The sequence below is a fragment of the Rhinatrema bivittatum genome, chromosome 4, assembly GCF_901001135.1.
Source record: "Rhinatrema bivittatum chromosome 4, aRhiBiv1.1, whole genome shotgun sequence".
NCBI lineage: Eukaryota > Metazoa > Chordata > Amphibia > Gymnophiona > Rhinatrematidae > Rhinatrema > Rhinatrema bivittatum.
Window position 1 is genome coordinate 76,005,962 of NC_042618.1, and position 22,334 is coordinate 76,028,295.

A 22,334-nucleotide genomic window follows, 5' to 3' on the forward strand; every position below is an offset into this window, starting at 1 on the left:
AGAATGCCTGGAATAGTGAGTTCCTGTACCATAGGGGAGGAGTTTAGGTAGTGGTGTGGCTATCTGGCATTTTAGTTCTGAGGGTCTTGGTGTTCTCTCCCATTTTAGGCCTCAGCCTAGAACAGGAAAGGAGAGGCACTGCCCAGCCAGTTCCTATACAGGGCTGGAGAGAATAGAGAGAGTTTGCCCTTTTTTTTCTGAGTGTTTTTTTAAAGATGGTTTTATATAAAGATCAATGCCTTTCTGGAAGGGTGTTTCCCCTACCTAGGAGAACCAGGAGGGTCCTGAATACTCTTTGATCAGATCAAGAAGGGGGCTGCAGTGATCTTGAGAGAGAAGTCTCTTCTGCTTTTATCTACTTGAGTTTAAGGAAGGAAGTTTTTGGTTTTTTGTGGGGTTTTTTTGCCACCCTTCCTTGCTCTACAGCTGGCAAGAACTAAGATCTATCTTTTCAGAGAGACCTTTCCTCAAGCAAGATCTACAGCGATCTGTTTGAAGAGGAGATCAAGAGAGAAAAGAGTTTTGTCGTCTGGATACCCCCCAAATGAGTTTTCAACCCGGAACACAGGACATTGCCAGGTTTTAGAGATCAGGAGTACCCTTGGACCTCAGTACTATGGGAAGGGGATCCATCCACAACTAGGACATCCCCAGCCAACTTGGGACTGTCTCAGCAGCCACACTGAAGAACACTTCTACAAAGAGAGAGACCATAAATCCGTCCTCCAAGAGAACAGTTAAACCTGGATGTAACTGGACATCACCTCATTTATGCACTTTAATTCTTTTGCACTAAATCACAGTAAACTTTTATTTGAACAACCAGCCATTGAGTCCAGCCTGTTCTATCAGTGTACCTTCCCCAAAGAGCCATGATGGAAAAAAAAAAAAAAGGAAGGGATTTCACCCACACCCTAAGTCTTAAAGGTTATCCTCCACCCACACCCTGGGGCAAAAGGACTGTTGACCGTAATATTGGGACTTAGCCCTGTGATTTTTATGGCCCCAGCCAGATTCAGTCTTTTCCCGGAACTGGGGTTATACAGATTAGGCTCTTTAGCTTGGAAAAGAGATGACTAAGAGGGAATATGATTGAGGTTTATAACATCATGAGTGGGGTAGAACAGGCAAATAGGGAACGGTTATTTTACCCTTTCAAACAGCCCTCGTACTAGGGGACATTCCATGAAACTAGCAACCAGCAGATTTAAAACATAGGCACACAATCGAGCTATGGGATCTGTTGCCAAAGGACAAAACAACTAACACGATGGAGTTCAAAAGAGGGTGATCTCTGTACTCAACTTTGTTACAGCCCTTTACTGCACTATTAAAATCGTTTTCTTGCTGCTAGTTAAAAGAATAAGAGGGCAAAGGTGTAGGATATCCAAACAATTTAATCAGTATTAGTTTCTAGAGTAGGAAAACGAATAAGAACACCTCTTTTGAAATTATGAACATATTTCACTGAAATACATCTTAAATACTTTAATAATCAACTATGTAGTTTCACAATATAATTTTAATGTATGTCTGCATATACTTAGTTGCAGTTTATAGACTTAACTGCTTTCATATTGAGACATCAAAGTGGTTTACAAAGAACAGAACAATGAATAATAAAAACAAAAAAAGGTGAGGAGGAAAATCAGAAAACCAAACAATTTAAAATTAAATGTAAATAAAACAAGGCCAAATCAACAAATAGCAATAAAATATGGACAATGTGTGTGTGTGTGTGTGTGTGTATATATATATATATATATATATACACACACACACACACACACACACACACACACACAGTATAAAAAGAAAAAAATAAGGGGGAACCCAAGATGGCCGCTCCTGAGCAGATGTGTTCTTGAGCCGCTCCCATGGTTTTCCTCCTTTCATATTAAAATATTGCCTGAACCTTGTTCTTGATGAGGAAACAAAAGGGAGTCATCAGGAAGGATAAGCCATTGGAAATGCCGGCTGCCCTTCATCAGACAACGATGCTGGAACACGCACTGTCCTCTGACAGTTGAGGTCTGCTTGACTAGAGCAGGGGATGCTAGTCTGTCAGCGGCTGAAGTTTCTCTCAGCTCCAACTTCTGATCCACTCCGTGTTTGCCTGGTAGTGCCGCCATTTTCGCAGGTGTTTCTTCCAAGGTTGTTGGATCTCTGGATGACTCTGCACTCATTAGGCCGTGTTCCTCCTGCCCAGTCGACACAAATTCTGTGACAGAGTTTAGTGCGAGAGCTACGAGAGCTCAGGGAAATACTGGCTGCTGTAGAATTGATTCTGTTTCATTCGACCCAGTGATTTACATGAAGCTCCAGATGTCGTCTTAATTTCCTGGAATACAGGCCTCGTATACACTTTTCCTCAGATACCACTTATAGCGAAGACTGTCCAGAAATTCATGTGAGACAGAGCCAAGATTATCTTAATCACACCAGCATGGCTCAGACATCCGTGATATGCCTATCTAATACATCTAATCTCCATCAGTCCTCCTGTAAGACTGGGAGACATTCACCTCAGCATTTACTGTTTTATCTGCATCATCTCTCCCAATCTGGATTGGCAACTATCTCATTATGTGTGCATCGTAATGCCACTGTAGCTTATCATTCACTAGAAAATGGAGTACCTATTACTATGCACCCCAGTCTCCATATTTATGAAGTGATTTCTACATCTACACCCACCTGTTTGAAAACCACTGGTGCTTTGGGACATCAATATAGTTCTTACCTCGCTGATGAAACCTTCTTTTGAACCTCTAGAAACTACATCTCCTAAATACTTAGCATAGAAGATACTTTTTCTAATAGCAATCACTTCTACAGAGTCAGCGAACTGCATGTTCTAGTTCATTGCCCTCCTTATATGCAGTTCTTACAATTCTTCTATAAGGTAATTCTTGGGGGACATTCAAAATTTTTACCAAAAGTGATTTTTGCGTTTCACCTGAACAAATCAATAGTTCTCCTAACTTTCTTTCCAAACCTCTTGCCACATGATGATGAAAAGATGTTACTCATATAATCTCAATAAATTGGGTGCATCTATAGCTAAAAGAGCACTATCAAATTGGATTAGCAGTGATGCATGCACTGGTTCACCAGTGGCTGAACTCAATCCAGTCAGAGCTCACCAGGTATGAACAATGGCTTCCATCATGGCACACAGAGAGGTACCCATAGAGGACATATGTAAAGCAGCTACCTGCTCACTAGTGCATACATTCACTTCCCACTATTGTCTAGATGCCTTGGTTTCTGCAGACAGTGCAATGGGACAAGTAGTCTTGCACCACACAGTTTCTAAATAGTCTGATATCCACGGTTGAGTCCAGGTTGCTTATCCAAAGACACTACACTGCAACCCTCAGCTTGGGACTCCCCACTGATCATGGCTAATTCAGCCCTGCTTATCGATTGGGGGGGGGGGGGGGGAAGCAAGTTTTCTTACCATAAATGGGGTTTTCAGTAGATAGTAGGATGAGATGCCTGCCCCCCTCTTTGGATAGCAGACTGTCCTATTTTCTTAGCTTTGAAACAGACTGAGGAGACTCTGATGCAATACCTACATAGGAACTCTTGCACAAGCTCAGTAGAGCTCAACACTAGTAGCTTGGAGAGACAATTCCGTTCTCTGCTGCCTATCATTGCCCACAGATCCTGGTTAATTCATCCTTGCTATCTACAGAAACACTATTTATGGTAAGCAAACTTGCTTTTAACTTTTTGGCTGTTGGAAACAGCACCTGACCTAAATGTTTCGAAAGCTAAAATGGCAGAGCTGACACAAATGGATTATAGGTCAGTGAAACTGAATTCCCCTAAAAGATATGCTATTTTTTGCCAAGTTTGGAGACCTTACCTAAAGGCAGTACCTGAGGAATATAAAAAATTGATTCAAATAGGAAGATGATTATTTGTTCCAGCCATCTTCTTTCACTCTTTTTTTTTTTTTTTAAATCACTGCATCTTTCAATCAGAGCTTTACTATCTATAATGTCTGATTATATAAACTCATTGCCTGGAGTGTTGGTTTGTTTGGTTGGGGTTTGACACTCATAACCATGCAACTGCCTTTACAAATCATGCCCTCTGGATTTGGAAAGGCTAGTGTCTGCATTTGGATTGAGTCCTGCAGCAAGGCTGGCAGTCAGCCACAATCTCTTTATTTAACAGCATGCAGCAGTAGACATTAAGTTAGAGCAGCAATAATTTTGCTTAGGACCTCAGGTTATATTTTACAAAAGTTTTAAAGATGAATGTCTGTGATGTCATTGATCGTATCACTGTAGGTAGCCACTGTTTTACCCCCTACCCCACCCCACCCCCAACACAGTGTAAGATTAATATGTGACTCTCTATCTACAGAAGTCGTTTTGTATTTGTTCCTGGTCCTGAAGACCCAGGTCCTGGGTTCATTTTACCACGGTGAGTGCGCTCCTTATCTTAATCATGGTTATGCCTTTCTTAGCAAGATTTTCTTAACATTTGTAGAAAACTCTGCATCAAAATCTACAAATTACTCTTAAGTCAATGTGTCCAGATAAGTTAGCAGGATAAGCTTATCCAGCTAACTTATGTGAGAAGTTCAGTAGCATGGATGCACCACTGAATATACCTGCTTCTCCTAGGACAAGCAGGATGGGTCCTCACATGTGGGTGACATTATCAAATGAAGCCCGGCAAGGAAAACTTCTGTCAAAGTTTCTAGAAACTTTATTTGGCACACTGAGCATGCCACTATCCACACGAGGTCTCTCTTCAGTCTCTTCTGCGGAGCTACCATCTTGCAGTTCTGGAGCTCATGCTCTTTTTTTTTTCTCTCCAGGAAACACTCCACAAAATATGTATTTTTCAAATTCTTCCTGTGCTGAATCTCTCTCTGGTTCCCCTTCATGTTTCCTGGTTGGTGAGTTTTTGGTTTTTTTTACCCACCGGTCGTCATGTCCTTGTGGTCTTCACTGTGTCTCATGGTGGCCTCAGGATTCCATCAGTGCCCTCGGACTATGTCCCTAACGAGTTCACATGATTTATTTATTTATTTAAATTATTTTCTATACCAACGTTCCTGACACAAGTCATATCACATTGGTTTACATCAAACAAAGGTAGTTAACATCAAATAGAGGTGGATTAACCAAAACCTAATCAGTTAAAAGTGAGGAACGTAGGATGTGGTAGCTATAACAAGGTTAGAAATTCAAAACGATACATTAGAATTCGCTAGGTCACCTGCAGAATAACATAACATATGATGTGTGCATCTTGTGACTGGGAGCATCGCACGATGTTCATGGCTGCAAATTGTGCGCTCTGGTGACCCTGAAGGGCAGCCATGCTCGGCTGGACAAGATGGAGAAGGTTTTCGGATCGGGTGAGTCTGATCCTTCCACCCCAGCATCGATGCCATCAACGCCCAAGGATCAGGGGAACCTCTTATCCCTTTGGTGTCTCTTCCCCCAGGTCCTTCGGGTGAGGGTGGCACTGTAGAATAACCGTCCGGCATCGACGACTTCTCGGCCTTTGACACCCTTTACTCTCCCTCAGGACTGAGGGGATCATAGAGATAAGCATCGCCACCAGCATCGAAAGTCTCGGACCATCGAGGGAGCGAAATAATCGACCTCGCCATCGTCCGAGCCGCCGTTGAAGAAACCCTGTCCAGAAAAGGCACCAACTTTTTGGCGACTGGGTCACCGAGGCAACCCTCACCCAACAGGATATCGGGAGCCGCGACTCGGCCTTTAACAGTGGTCCCTCTGGCTATGCCTCTGCCTCCTTCTGTTCTGGAGCCAGGGCTCCTTGCTCCAGGTCTCCGAGAAGAACTGGACCGGATGGTTCAGGAGGCCATTGACAAGGTGATGCATCGACTCCAGGTTCCTCCAACACCGGTACCGATTGCGGAACAGACTACTGACCCAATTCCAGCAGCGTTGGCACCACTGCTCTCGAGGATGGAAGCGCTTATGACCGCTTTTCCACCGATGGACCCCAGGTCACCGATGGCTCCCCGCTTGCTTTGTCATCGGGAGGAGAAACACCATTCTGCATCCCTCCATCGGGAGTTCTGCCGATGCCTCAGCCATCGATGCCGATACATCCGGTGCCACCGATCCACCCATCTGTGCAGACGCGTCCATAGGCACCACTGAGCCATCCATCGAAGCCCTCGATGCCTGCACAGGTGCCTTTGATGCCCTCATCTGTGCCTCCAGTTATTCCTTTGAGTCCTTCAGAGCCTCAACCAGGACCTTCAGGGATCCCACCGCCCCGTCCTCTAGTCCCTAGAGGAGCACGTGCTGATCCCTATGACACCTGGACTGATGATTCTTCACCAGACACCGATGATTTGCCTTCACCACCTTCACCTACTGAAAGCAGAAAGCGTTCTCCTCCAGAGGACCTTTCCTTTATAAATTTTGTGAAGGAGATGTCTGAATTGGTTCCCTTCCAATTGCAAACTGAACAAGATGACAGGCATCAAATGATGGAGCTGTTACAATTCCTGGATGCTCCCAAGGAAATAACCTCCATCCCTATCCACCAGGTTCTTCTGGATCTCCTCAAAAAGAACTGGGAACATCCTGGCTCTGTTGCTCCAGTCCACAGGAAAGCTGACACCACCTAACTTGTTCACTCAGCTCCAGGCTTTTGCAAAACTCAGTTGGATCTCCAATCTGTGGTTGTCAAATCTGCCCAGAAAAGAGCAAGGAAATCAAAACCTCACACTTCCTTTCCCCCAGGAAAGGAACAGAAATTTCTAGATGCCATTGGTCGCCGTGTCTTCCAGGGATCAATGCTCATCTCCAGAATTGCCTCTTATCAGCTCTATATGACCCAATATAATAGGGTCTTATTTAAGCAGATACAAGACTTAACAGACTCCCTGCCTCAGCAATTTCAAGAGCAACTCCAAACCCTAGTAAACAAGGGTTTTGAGGCAGGTAAGCATGAGATTAGATCATCTTACGATATCTTTGACACTGCTACCAGGGTATCTGCAGCTGCTATCTCGGCAAGACGATGGGCCTGGCTCAAGTCTTCCAACCTTCGCCCTGAAGTGCAAGACAGATTATCCAACCTGCCTTGTGTAGGAGATAATCTGTTTGGCGAGCAGATTCAACGAACAGTGGCGGAACTCAAGGACCATCATGAGACTCTGAGACAGCTCTCTCTGATGCCTTCTGAGTACTCTTCAAAACAGCCCTTCCGGAAGGACTCTAAGAAGTCATTCTTCCGCCCGAAGAAGTCCTACCTACCACCAACTAGAACCCATTCTATGAGACCGTTTCAAAAAGCCCAGTCTCGTCAGACACGAAAACAAAAACCGCAAGCAGCTCTTCAGCCGGGCCCTGCTTCCGGTTTTTGACTCCTGCATAGAGAGCAGCAGCCAGCTTCTATTGCCCCACATACCAGTGGGAGGTCAATTGTCATTTCAACAGGTGGCACTCAATCACCTCAGACCAGTGGCTCCTAGCAATAATTGCTCAAGGTTTTCATCTGAACTTTCTCTCCATTCCGCCGGACTCCCCACCTCTACAGAGGTGGAGAACATCCGATCACTCCATCCTTCTGGAACAGGAGGTCTCCCTCCTCCTCCAGTCCAAGGCAATAGAACTAGTACCCTACTTTCAGCATGGCCTAAGGTTCTATTCCCGGTACTTTCTAATCCCCAAAAAATCACGAGGCGTTCGTCCAATTCTGGATCTACGTGCCCTCAACAAGTACCTCCAGCGAGAGAAGTTCAAAATGGTAACCTTGGGCTCTCTTCTTCCTCTTCTACAATGAGGAGACTGGCTCTGCTCTCTAGACCTTCAGGACGCATACACTCATATTGTGATAATTCCATCTCATCGCAAATACCTGAGGTTTCTAGTAGGCCCCAAGCACTATCAGTACCGAGTGCTTCCATTCGGTCTCGCGTCTGCACCACGAGTCTTCACAAAATGCCTCATCGTAGTTGCAGCCTTCCTCAGGACTCAAGGTGTTCACGTCTACCCCTATCTAGACCATTGATTAGCCAGGGCTCCCATTCAGCAAGCTGCTCTGTCGTCCCTACATCTTACTTTACACACTCAATTTCACTCGGATTTCTCGTCAACTACGACAAATCCTACTTCGTCCCATCTCAAACCTTATCGTTCATTGGGGCAGACTTTGACACCTTGCAGGCAAAGGCTTTTCTGCCTCGACAGCGAGCTCTCACTCTCGTGTCTCTTGCACACCAACTGCAGTCTCAGCACTCCATGACTGCACACCACTTTCTCATCCTCCTGGGACACATAGCATCCTCAGTTCAGGTCACCCCAATGGCCCGCTTGGTCATGAGAGTCATGCAGTGGACTCTAAGGTCACAATGGACTCAATCCATTCAGCCCCTGTCGACCATTGTCCACGTAACAGACTCACTCAGTCAGTCTCTCGCCTGGTGGAGAAATCAGGTCAATCTCCTCCAAGGCTTGCCCTTCCAGGCTCCAGACCCTCAAATAACTCTCACGACCGATGCTTCCAACCTCAGTTGGGGAGCCCACGTGGCCAATCTGCAGACACAAGGCTCTTGGTCTCCAGAGAAAGCCAAACACCAAATAAATTTCCTGGAGCTGCGAGTAATCAGATATGCTCTCAAGGTATTTCAGGATCGTCTCTCCAATCAAGTCATCATGATCCAGATGGACGACCAGGTGGCCATGTGGTACATCAACAAACAGGGAGGGACGGGCTCCTACCTTCTGTGTCAGGAAGCTGCACAGATATGGGCGGAGGCCCTCTCCCACTCGATGTACCTCAGGGCCACCAACTTGCAGGGAGTGGACAATGTGTTGGCAGACAAGCTGAGTCGCACCTTTCAACCGCACGAGTGGTCTCTCAACCCCTCAGTAGCGAACTCTATCTTCCAACAATGGGGTTATCCTCAAATAGACCTCTTTGCGTCACCTCAAAATCGCAAAGTAGACAACTTCTGCTCTCTCACTCGCAGCCAACACTATCAGCCAAGAGACGCATTCTCCCTATCATGGGCAACCAGTCTCCTATACGCATTCCCTCCACTTCCACTTCTCTTGAAGACTCTCGTGAAGTTACTTCAGGACAAGGGAACCATGATCCTGATAGCACCTCACTGGCCGGGCCAAGTGTGGTTTCCAATACTTCAGGATCTCTCCATTCGCAGGCACATTCCCTTGGGAAAGGACCTGCTTCTAATCACTCAAAACGATGGGTGCCTATGCCACTCCAATCTTCAAGCCTTGTCCCTGATGGCATGGATGTTGAAAGGTTAATCCTTCAGCCACTTAACCTTTCTGAACCAGTTTCCCGTGTCCTGATTGCTTCACGGAAGCCTTCCATGAGGAAATCGTATTCTTACAAATGGACCAGGTTCACGTCATGGTGCTCTTCTCAATCTCTTGACCCCTTTTTCTGTCCAATCATGGGGTTTCTGGACTATCTCTGGCACTTGTCAGTCAGGTCTAAAAACTTCCTCCATCAGGATGCATGTCAGTGCGGTAGCCGCCTTCCATAAAGGTGTCGGGGATGTTCCCATATCAGTACAACCCCGTGTAACACGTTTTTTGAAAGGCTTGCTTCACCTCAAACCTCCTCTGCGTCCTCTGGCCCCTTCTTGGGACCTCAACCTAGTTTTCGGTCAGCTCATGAAACCACCATTTGAGCCTCTTCAATCCTGTGACCTTCGATATCTCACATGGAAAGTGATTTTCCTTTTGGCAATCACTTCTGCTCACAGAGTTAGTGAATTACAGGCTCTAGTTACCTATCCGCCTTACACTAAACTTCTGCAAGACCGGGCAGAACTCCGCACTCACCCTAAATTCTTACCTAAGGTAGTTTCGGAGTTTCATCTTAATCAATCCATTATACTACCTACCTTTTTCCCAGGCCCCATTCCAATCTAGGAGAGCAGGTTCTGCATACCCTTGACTGCAAATGGGCTCTAACGTTCTACCTAGACCGTACAGCTGCCCACAGGCAAAGCACTCAATTGTTTGTCTCTTTCCATCCTATCAAATTGGGGCAGCCTGTGGGTAAACAGACTCTCTCCTCCTGGTTGGCGGACTGCATATCCTTTTGCTATCAGCAAGTGGGCATTCCACTTCAAGACCGTGTTAAAGCACACTCTGTGAGGGCCATGGCGACTTCAGTAGCACACCTACGCTCGGTGCCGCTTCCTGACATTTGCAGGGCTGCCACCTGGAATTCTCTCCATACTTTTACAGCCCATTATTGCTTAGACAAAGCCAGAAGACAAGATTCCATCTTCGGCCAGTCTGTCTTGCGCAACCTATTTACAACGTGATGTACCAACACCCTTCCTCCTGCCTGGTGGGGTTCAGGATGCCCTCGGCCAAATTTCTTCCCAGGCCTAGTGCCTTGCATGCCTGAGTACATTTGGTGCATACGCGGACATCCTTGGCTCGGTACTCACCCATATGTGAAGACTACCATCCTGCTTGTTCTGTGAGAAAGCAAATGTTGCTTACCTGTAACATGTGTTCTCACAGGACAGCAGGATGTTAGTCCTCACGAAACCCGCCCGCCGCCCCGCGGTGTTGGGTTCGTAACGTTTTCTTATTTTATTTTCGGCACTACCTGTAGCTTTTTAACAAGACTGAAGGGGGACCCCTGTTGGCTGCAGGGTTAGTGCCATGCTGGGCATGCCCAGTAGGGGCCAGTCAAAGTTCTGCAAACTTTGACAGAAGTGTTCGTGATTGGGCTCCATCCTGCGATGTCACCCATATGTGAGGACTAACATCCTGCTGTCCTGTGAGAACACCTGTTACAGGTAAGCAACATTTGCTATCTTCATTACCAAATTTTATGGAACCCCCCATTTTTGCTATTAAAAGCAGGAGTTTAGGAGATAATTTGCGACAGCGAAGTGATGGGTTAGAGTTACATGATATGGTTAAAGGTCAAGTAGCATGTGGGTCGTGTTCCATATGTGCACATGTATTGGAGATAGTCATTCCAGCACCCGACATTAGGTTGGAGATATGAGATTTCTGATGATTTACGTGTAATTCAGAGGGGGTTATATACGTGGTAGTTTGTCCTTGTGAGCTGATTTATATTGGTCAGATAGTTAGACCTATCAGACTTAGGATAAGAGAACATAAAAGCCATATTAGATACATGATAGAGAATGCCCCATTAGTTGAGCATTGGATTAAGCAGCAGCAAATATTGGAAGAATTAAAAAATTTTGTAATTCGTAGGGTGCAGTTAAGAAATGGAGGGGATCTGTCTTCCATATTAAGACATTTGGAGCAACGTTACATCTTTTATTGGAACACCACAGTTCCAACAGGATTAAATGGTCCGATTGAATGGTCTGCTTTTCTTTAACGTTCGTTTTAGATTGTTGAGGTTTGTCTTGTATAAACCTTTTGATTGTTATTTCAGGCATTATATTTTGTCATGTTAGAGTGGTGAAGAGGGACATTATCTGTATATTTAAGAAGGGTTTTTGGTCCCTTTAAATATCAGAGGGGAGACCTGGTATTTGTGTATTGTATGCCTCTTTAAATGTAGCATTGCTGCCATAGTCTATTAGTGAACAGATTTAGTGAATAGGGACATTATCTGTATGTTCAAGATGGAGGTTTGGCCCCTTTAAATATTGGAGGGGAGACCTGGTACTCATGCATTGTATGCTTTTAATGTAGGGTTGCCGCCATAGTTAGTGAGCAGAATTAGTGATTACATACTGTGGTAGACAGTAGGTAGTGATTATTAGGTAATTGATCATGTATATATAAGAGTCGTTAGTGATTGGTTTACATGACGACGAGGATGTGATGTTGAGACACTTGTGGACGTCCCTTCCGGGTAAGTGCAGCGTTGGGTGTTCAGATCGGTAGAGTGAGAGAAGGTGAGCTTTATCTGTAAAATTGTGTATGAATTGTGAAATAATTTGGAAACGAGACATGATTAAAGATGGAAGAAGTGTCTTACTTCTCACTTAGTGGTGGTGTAACGCTATGTGAAACACTAAGGGATTATACAAGCTCCCATAAAGGGTGAGTGAACATAACGATATTAGGTTAGATAAGAACAAAATATTCATTTAAGCAAGGAGTTATTTATGATGTGTTTTATATTTGTAGAGACAGCTGAGGAATGATGTTTAAAAAAGATGCTTTAGCAATACGATATTTCCCTGAGGAAGTCCGTAATTGATCGGGCGAAACAGAGAATTATTTGTCAGAATCAGGAAATACAGAGAACAATAATTTTAAACATGCTTAAACATGCAGTGGTTAAACCCCTCCTCAAGAAACCCTCCCTAGACCCAAAAGACCCTGCAAATTTCCGCCCCATATCTAACCTTCCTCTCATCGCCAAGATAATGGAAAGAATAGTTAACTCACAGCTTATGGACTACTTAGAAAACCACAATATCCTTCATGCTTCACAATTCGGCTTCCGTAAGCACCTTAACACCGAATCCCTCCTGCTCACCCTCACCGACCACCTCCTTATAGGAATGGATAAGGGCAACAGCTACCTCCTTGCCCTCCTAGACATATCTGCAGCCTTCGACACCATATGCCACAATCATCTCCTTGCACGCTTAGAAGGCATTGGTATCTCCGGCCTGGCCATAGCATGGCTCAAGTCCTATCTATCTAATAGAAAATTCTCAGTCAAAATCGGCAATGCAACCTCCACCTCTCACCCCTTGCAACAAGGTGTCCCACAAGGCTCCTCCCTCTCTTCCACCCTCTTTAATGTATACCTCACCCCTTTATGCCACCTCCTAACCGAGCTCAAACTTAACTTCTATCTGTATGCAGACGACATTCAGATCATTATCCCCATCCATAATTCCTTTTCTGATGCTTTGAAGCACTGGGAAACCTGTCTCACCCCTATAAACGCTCTCCTAACGAACCTCCACCTCGCCCTGAATACTAACAAGACGGAACTCCTGCTTGTCTCTCCTCATCCTCTTCTCAAACACCTGTCTTCATCCAACCCTTCTTCCAATCCAACTACTAATCAACCCTGTGTAAGAGACCTTGGAATCTACCTAGACAATCATCTAAACATGAAAAAATATGTGAGCTCCATTCTGAAAGACGGTTTTTACAAACTTAACGTGCTAAAAAAACTTAAACCCCTGTTACACCCCCAAGATTTCCGCACTGTTGCTCAATCTTCCCTCTTATCCAAACTCGATTACTGCAATTCTCTATTCCTAGGACTCCCTTACGCGACAATCAAACCCCTCCAAATGTTGCAAAATGCAACAGCCAGAATCATTACCAATACCCGGAAAACTGACCACATCACTCCTATCTTGAAAGACCTACATTGGCTCCCCATCCCCTCTCGAATCCTCTATAAAACACTAACCACCATACACAAATCTCTGTTCTCTCACAATTCCCACTGGCTGGACTTTCCATTCAGCGCTGTCTCACTGAATCGTCCTACGAGAACAGTTCACAAAGGAACCCTGCATGTCCCGTCCTTAAAAACAGCACACCTCGCATCAACTAGGGAACGAGCTATCTCTATTGCAGGCCCCACATGCTGGAACTCCATGCCCACGATGCTTCGTCTAGAATCCTGCCCAATTAAATTTAAAAAGAAACTAAAAACATGGTTGTTCCAGCAAGCCTATCCAGACTAATCCTCTTTCTCCTCTCAGCCGCTGCCCCAGATGCTTCCCCTCAGATCGTCCCTGATACTTTGTAAATACTCTACTGGTGCTGTTATCCGTTCAGTACATCTCTAATTTATAACTTGTTGAATTTTTATTATTTTGTTACTGTTAACCAGTTTTCAGACCTATATTTTCTTGCCTTTCTCTGTTGTTGTTATTCCTCACCCACCGCCCTGTTATAATGTATTTTCCATTCTTTTGTTGTCATGTGAACCGGCATGATGTCTCCTACTAATGCCGGTATATAAAAGTTATTAAATAAATAAATAAATAAATAAATAAATATTTAAGTTCAAATTATGTTTGAGAACATCTCGGCGAATATTAATGCATTATTCCAGTTGAGGGAAAGGAATCAATGATTAAGTTTGTATAAATTGCATAAATGGATGAGAAGACGACATAAAATATGGATTATATAAATTAATACATTGTTAATTTAAATGTTTAAAAATTCTTTAAAATTCAGGATTGTTGTGGTCTTTTAGATATTGTATTGTGCATTGTAACTTTGTTATGATTTTTTATCTGGTGTGAGTGTGGGGTGTGATGAATGTGCAAGAAAGTTTTAATATGTATAGGTAGGGTTTGTAATAGTATATTGCAATAAAGGTGGTATTTAAATACATTAAATGTACATTTTCTCTATATGTTGAGTTTAGATCTAGTATTGTATCGGCATGGTTGAGCATGTAACCATACTGCGATGGGTAGTCATGTCCTATCACACTTGTCATCTGCTGGAAGGCCCTCGTCCAGTCTACTATATTTCTTGTAATAGGTTTATCCACACCTGGTGCGTGATCTCGCTGTTTGTTGCCCTTCTTATCGTTGGCTCACCGCCGACCCTCCATGATTTTAAAGGTATCAATGTATGTTCACTTCTTTATTTTTTTTCCTTAATTTCTTTGGTATGCTATCCCATAACTATGATAAGGTCGTCAATGCAAGGAGTCCCTTGTCAGCATCCATTGCCTTATCTTGATTTTCTTCCGATGATGATTACGAACTGGTAGAATCCGAGGAATTATTAGAGCTGGAATCGGATCTGTCTTTAGCTTTAACTTTTTTCTTCCCTTTGACTAATCTCCCGGTTTTTCCACCCTTCTCTATACCTTGATTTACCCTTGAGGTCCCAGGCAATTCTCCCTCCTGGACTAACTCCCGGTTCCATAGCTGGTCCCTCTGTGGTCTTCTCGCCTTCTTGTCTTATTTCTTGTGGTGTCCTCTCCGGGATTCCCTCAGTTGGCGTTGGTATATGTGACTTGACCTGGGATATCATCACTTGCGCCTCTGGTAAAATATCTTCTCTCGTTGCTGTTTCCGTCGTGTTAGGCGTGGCCACCGCCTGAGGCTCTACGTGGTTTGCATCTGGATGTTCCAGCCACCCCAAGGCTGGGTTGTGGGAGCATATCCTACACTACCCGCTTGGGCGGCATACAGATTGGGGCACCATATCAGGTATCCTGTGTTTCCTTGTGCCCAGTGATAGCTGCTTGGCATGGCCATGAATGGGTTCGCAAGTGCCCAATTCTGAAAGACAGGAAAGGCGATACCACCTGCCCCCCCCATTGACGGCCATGTTGGGGTCCAGCCCGGGATCATGCCGAGGGATCCTGACCTCCTCCCAAAGGTCCGGCACTGCTAGGGGTTGGTTGCGCATCAAGTGTATGCTGAGATTGAGGTGTTGGACCCAGGTTAAGCTGCTGTGGAAGGATGTTGTACGGCCCCGGTGCCTCGGTGTGTCGCAGTGTTTCTGTGGCTGCCGGTTCCTCTATGCCGACCGCTTCAGGCTGGTTTTCCTGTCCTCCTGTCTCTGTAGTGCTGCGTTCTTCTGTATTCTTTGTCACTTCTGCGGTCTCCCACTTGTTTCCGTGCTCCCTGTTGCTGGTGATTTGCCCCTTGCATTTGTCCACCGTGTGGTAGGGACGGGCTCTGCCATTTTGTGTTTTGCGGCACCACTTGTGCTCAGCACAGGCTGCCTCTGCTCGGGAACGCGTGTTGCCCCTGCTTGAGAATTATTCCCTTTGAAAAGCGCCACTCAGTCCCGCCGCACCTCCCCCACGCAGGCCGCCGTCACAACCACATGTAAAGTGAGCACACATGTTGTGTACTTTCCCATGCTGCTGTAAACAATACCCCTTGCTTTAACCTCTGAGCTGCGGAGTGCCATGTATGTAGGCTAAAGCACGTATGCGGGGCTTTTCTTTGCTTCCTGGGCTGCCGGGAGCCATTCCCTTTTTTATTTTTGTATGGTACATGCGATTATCCGGTGGGGTGGGGTTTCCTCAGCTCTGGTGAAGTCAAATTCCGTTTTCCACGCTGCCCCCAGCCAGCTGTGGGTGCTCTCCTTGTTTCGAGGGAGAAAGGGGTTTTGTTTTTTTTTTCAGGTGCCGATTGTGGCATGGGGGTCTCAGGGCTGGGTTCATGTGCTGCAGGCGCGGAGATGTCGATCGTAGCAGGGGATTCTCAGCACAGTGGCACCAATCACGGCATAGGGGTCTCCTCAGAGGCGCAGCGTAAAAGGCTGGAGTGGGGCTTTTTAAGTGTGTAGCGACATCATCAGACCGCGGCTCTGCGTGGCATTGCAGTCCGATGATGTCACCGCCGACATCGGGGAGCAGTAGCGCGTCATGGGGGGTTGGGGCTGTGGCCTTTCCGAGCCTCCCCGTTATTTGGGGCTTTTGCGCATTCAGCACAAGCCCGTTATTTATAATGCTTAGTACAAATGGGTAATGCAATCAGGAAAACTAAACATGAAAGCAGGAAAAAAACAGCATAAGAAGTTAAGCCGCGGATTTAAGTATGAGTGATTATAATAACTTAAAAACAGATAACCTGACAAACAAACCGATAAAGCCGCCGAGGAGGCAATGATGTGCAATAGCTATGGACCAAAAATGTAATAAGTGCAATCTTAATGATCTAAGTAGTAAAAAAATGAAAACAGTGATGTGAGTGTGAAAAAAAATATTATCTAATTTGAGACAAACCAAATACATACCTAAATAAGTGTATTGTAAAATGTATAAGTAGGTAATGCTGTCAGGGAAAAACAAAACAATGTAATGGCAACAAAAAAAAGATAGCAATAGTAGAATTCAGCCACTGTTAAACCTTTATATTGTTTCATACAAATGGGTGATGCTATCGCGGAAACCAAACAAATGTGAAAGCAGCAAAAAAAAAAGGCATAAGTTAAGCCACGGATTTACCTTCAAGCTTTTCTCCTTTCTAACCTGGCACAGTGTTTCCCTTACTAAGGGCAGTATTGATACACCAGAACTACTTTAAGGCTGAAATTCGCGCCAAACATGGGGGACCGAACCCCAATTAAAATAAATGTAAAAATAAACTCTTAAAGATACAAAATAAACATGAATATGTAACTAAGTAAAATATTATTAATTAAAAAGATGGCCGGATAGAAGACGAGAATGTGTATTGCTCAATCAGTTGAGCCGCAGCACAAAAATTCGGCAAAAGTGATCCAATATAAGTGATGCGTATATATATTAGAACATATAAAGTATACAAAAACAAACCTTTTGTACATGATTAGCAAAACAATATCTAATTTAGTTAATTAACAAAATAAACAATAAAACACAAACATAATCTATTAAAAAAAAAAAATTTTAAACAAAAATCAATCTCTTGGTTGAGACCAAAGGGAATTACAGTATTAAACTTGTAAATATACCTCTGTTCTAATTTCAGAAATATACTATCAAGATTCCCACCTTTCCAATTAAGTACAGGTTTGTGTACAACACAAAATTTATAATCTTCAAATGTGGTTAGCAGAGAGAGAGTGTTCCACCAGCAGTTTGCCTTCAAGTCTCCAGTTAATTGCACTTTTGTGCTCAATCTTTTATGTAAATGTCTAATGGTCTTTCCTATAAAAAAAATAATGTATTACAGGGGCATCTTGCAGCAAAAATAATGCCACTGCTCTTACAATTAGTGAAACTTTGTTTGAAGGGCTTTTCTTGTCCAGTAATATTAATGCTGTCTGTTTTAAGATTCACCTTAATTACAGAACAGGAACTGCAAGGACAGTGTCCTGATGGTCTTATATCTTTTATGGTTCTTTGTGGAAGTGCATATGGGGCAAGCATGTCTTTAAGATTTTTTTCACATTTGTTAGAAATTGAGTCTTTTGTCATTGAAACATGTAAGACTCTAATATTGCCGATGTTTCTTTAAAACCTTACTAATATAGACGTGATAGTAAAAGTGAGGGGCAAACAACTGTATTGGTTTGATCTCTCTATTTAGGTTAAGTAGATCTTGTCTGTTGTGTTCCAGTGCACATTTATAGCCCAAATCATATCTTTCTGGATAATTTCTTTTTACAAACCTTGATTTCATCTCTGCTAATCTTAATGTGAAAGTCTTATCTGTACATAATCTACTTAGTCTGAGAAATTGTGAGTACGGGAGGTTATTTATAAGAGCTCTACCGTGACAAGCTGTTGTAATCTAACAGTTTATTGGTATCGGTGGGTTTACAATATATATCCATATAGAATCTTCCTTTACTAATGGTGATCAAAATGTCTAAAAATGGACTCCTTACCCTATCAAAAATCATATTCAATTTAAGGTTTACATCCAGACTATTCAACCATATGTGGAACCAATTTAATTGGTCGTCATCACCTTTCCATATTACAAAAACATCTATGCATCTATGCCATAACTGAATATTATCAGAAAATTAATGAATTTGCAAATATTTTTCTTCAAATTTTGCAACATAGAGGTTAGCTATGGATGGTGCCATAGTGACTCCCATGGCCACACCCTTAAATTGTGTGTAAATGTATATCAAATTTGAAAAAATTCTTAGTTAAAGCAATCTTAGTTAATTCTATGATAAAATGTTAGAATGCATTTATGCAGCATTCTAGTCTGTAGAGTTTCTTCAACAATTTAAAGTGCTCCAGTTTGTGGAATATTAGTATAAAGTGATTCTACGTCTAAACTAACTAGCAAGATGTCATCTTCAGTAATATGAACATTTTCTAAAGTTGTAATATCTGCAGAATCCTTAACATATGATGGGATCTTAGGAACGGTCTGAGGAATTGATCAATAAAAATGGAGAGAGGTTCTAATAAGGAGCCAATTGCCAATATAATGGGCCTACCCAGTGGTGGTGATAAGGATTTATGTATCTTAGGTAATATATATATATATATATATATATATATATATAGTGGGCATAATAGGGTACTAGGTGGTCAAAAAATCTATTTCTTTATTGGTAAGAACCTGCTGCTTTGGCTACTGATATGATAGAATCAATTTCTAGCTTAATTTCATTGGTCAGATCTTTGTCTAATTGTCTATAAAAAGTGGTATTTGATAGTTGTTTCTGAATTTCAGCTGTATACTTCAAACGATCCATGATGACTATAGAACCTCCTTTATCTGCTGGTTTGATTACTATAATCATATCAAGATGTAGCATATCGATCACCTCTCTCTCTACTTTTCTAATATTGGAAAAATAACTGTGATATTGCTGTTCCAATTTCACCAAATCTTGTGAAACGTTCTAGTAATTGGAACCGTTTGAGTATTACAAATCCAATCATACATGCGTTTGAAACTATAGTTTTATAGTGGTCTACATCAATAATCAAGGCAGAACTAGAAGCCAACAGGTGTTAGAGGTAGAAGCGCTCATGGTGTGGGCAGAACAACATCTCCAGGACACATCCGCCACCCATGTTGCCGGGAAGGACAATGTAAGGGCAGACTTCCTCTGCAGGCAGGTCTTAAACCTAGGAGAGTGGGAGCTGTCAGACAAGGCCTTTCAACTCATAACAGGTGGATTTACTGGCGAGCTTCAACAATGTGAAGGTACCACTGTTCTTTAGTCACAGAAGGGATCCTAGAGTGCTGGGTATCAATGCTGTCGTTCAGGTTTGGCCACAAAGTTGGGTATTATATGCCTACCCACCATGGCCAATGATAGGTAGGGTTTCGTGGGGGGAGCTTTGGTCATCTCCTGTTGAGATTTGATAAGCAGCAATGTGGTCCTCCTTACACACTTTCTCCAAGCAGTACCACTTATACATTGGGGTTTAGGGGAATGTGGCTTTCGCACTTTTCAGGAATAGCTTTGGTTCATCCCACTAGTATGGATTGGCCTGGCTGAGTGCGATGAAGGAGAAATTAATACTTACCTGATAATTTCCTTTACTTTAAGGAAGGCAGGCCAATCTACAACCCCCTCTCGGCTGCCTACTTGCTTTTAGTTCATCCTTTATATGCGGACGATGAAGATTGTTGTTTCTGTTAATTCGTTTGAAGGACTAGCAAGTGATATAACCAGCCCCTAAGATTAGTTGATAACTTTTTTGCTGAGCTTAGTGTTTCTCAGTTGGTTGGAAGCATTAGTGGTTGACTGTTAATAGTCATGTTCAAGTATAATCAATTTGTCCACAGTTTGGCTTTTCTATAGATACTGGCATGCTGATGTCTAAGCAGGGCTATGTATCAGTGATGTCAGCAAGTCAGACTTACTCCATCTCCATCTGCTAGTAGGAGTGCATACCCATTGGTGTGGCTTGACCTGCCTTCTTTAGAGGAAAGGAAATTATCAGGTAAGTAGTAATTTCTCCATCTTCTACCTGTGGGGGAAAAGCAGATGGACTCCGAGGTGAGATTAGCAGCAACATGCATAGTTTTGCATTTTCAAAAGTGTGTACCTTTTTTACAGGGAGAAATGTACCTGCAGAAAAGCAGGTGCAGACCTCTGAGAGTATTTTTCCATAGGCAGTTTTCAAAGAGGAAATAAACATGTTCTTTTCCTTGTAAGAAATGATGCAAAATCCACAGGTAAAACTAACCTTGGGTTCTGCAGCTATCCACATAGTTTTGAAAGTAGCTCCCTATAAGCCTAACTTTCAAACCTATCTGCAGTACAGAGTTTACGCACATAAGTGGATGCATGGAAATTAATGCTAGTATTTTATAAACTGTGTGGCAGGAGTTGTGCAGTTTATAAAATACCATGGATTTCTGCTTCAAAAGTATTTGCATATGTTTCAGTATGCACAAATATTTTCAGTGCAAGAAAACACATACTTTCTCTACCTATTTTATAAACATACATGTGTATATTTTAGGCACATTAAAAAAATATATCGTACGTATAATAAAAGCTATTTTATAAATGTCTAGAGAGTATGTGCATATTTTCCATTTCGGACATACATTTTATCATGAAAAAAAGAGGTGGGACTCTGTACACGTGGCTATTTTGTGAAAGAGATGCGTATACATTACTGAACTTATTCATACACTTTTATACTCACTAATTGACACGTGCAAGTGAAATCGGACTTGTCTGAAATTTTTGAATGGGAAGTCTGGGTGAACTGGGGGTTTTCAGAGTGAAATGCTAGACTGTCTAGTTTAATTGGAGGTCTGGGTGAACTGATGTCTCCAAGTAAGCACACAAGTATTTTCAAAACTGTATATGTGCAAACTTTATAAAATAGCTTCCTCCGCATGTAAATCAGGGATACATGAATACATGCAATTACATTATGTGCAAAACCCCACTGAAAACCTTATTTATTTATTTATTTATTTATTTATAGTTTTTATATACCGGGAGTTCCTGTATACAATACATATCACTCCGGTTTACAAATAACAGTAAGAACTACTGCCGGGGGCAGTTTACATGGAACAAATCTTGGAACAAATCAGAACACTTGATCTAAATAAATAGTAAAAGAACAAAGCTGCCGGGGGCAGTTTACATGGAACAAATCAGAACACTTGATCTAAATAATTAGTAAAAGAACAGAACTGAGTTCAACTTTAAGCATATAAATAAAGGCAATTGCTAATCTTGTCTAAAAAATAAGGCAGAGAACAATACATTAAAATCAAAGGACTGAGGTGTTAAATATTCTAGTTCTTAGCTCTTCTATGTGTATGAGTGTTTCTGAAGAAGGTGGTCTATAAATGTAATCAGCTTCTATTGGGCATTGCCCATGGGCCTTCATTCTCACCTACCTGGGTATTTTCCCCCTAGTTTTGTATACTCCACCCAACTCAGTCTTGTCATTGTGGTCACAGTCCTAGCCCCTGGGCAGCAGAAGCCTGGCCTAGGAATCAAATCTAAGTCCTCCACATGGCAGTGCATACCAGGCTGGCCCAGATTACATCTAGGCTGACCCAGATTACATCATTTGTTACTCTGTATAGCATGTCTGATGTGACTCTGTTTGCAGCATACTCATACTGTAATACACACACACACTGCTTTAGAGGAGTTGTGCATAGTTCAAATGTATCTAATCTGTATTTTAGGCCTCCCCTAGCTGAGACCATCACTGATGAATTCAGGCAGCGAGTACCTTTCTCCATGTTCACTACAAATCCTTGCAGGTATGGTATGGGAGTTACTCTGTTAAAGCAGTAATACTAGCTGGAGTATTGGAAAGATAAACTTATCTATTTTGTTTCCTAGTTTTTCCTCTTTTGGTTTTCTCTTGGTCTCCGTTCCCATGTGGCTTTAGTATTCATTCTTTATGTCAACATATTTGGATTCTTAACAGTGGGAGTGGTGCAATAGAAAGAGATTTAAAAACTAATAAAATAA

The 22,334-nt window shown here is 42.9% G+C and overlaps 1 protein-coding gene across 5 annotated transcripts in view; it reads left to right on the top strand.

Annotated features, from left to right (window-relative positions):
* Positions 1 to 22,334, top strand: part of POLE2 (DNA polymerase epsilon 2, accessory subunit) — a 194,828-nt gene that overhangs the window by 146,783 nt on the left and 25,711 nt on the right. For 3 of the 5 annotated variants that reach the window (XM_029598379.1, XM_029598376.1, XM_029598381.1), the window contains 2 exons: positions 4,381 to 4,440; positions 22,043 to 22,120. In XM_029598379.1, coding sequence (XP_029454239.1) covers positions 4,381 to 4,440; positions 22,043 to 22,120 — 138 coding nt within the window. Of the gene's footprint in view, positions 1 to 455; positions 757 to 4,380; positions 4,441 to 22,042; positions 22,121 to 22,334 lie in introns of those variants that run through there. The other 2 variants (XM_029598380.1, XM_029598377.1) reach the window with 2 other exon arrangements.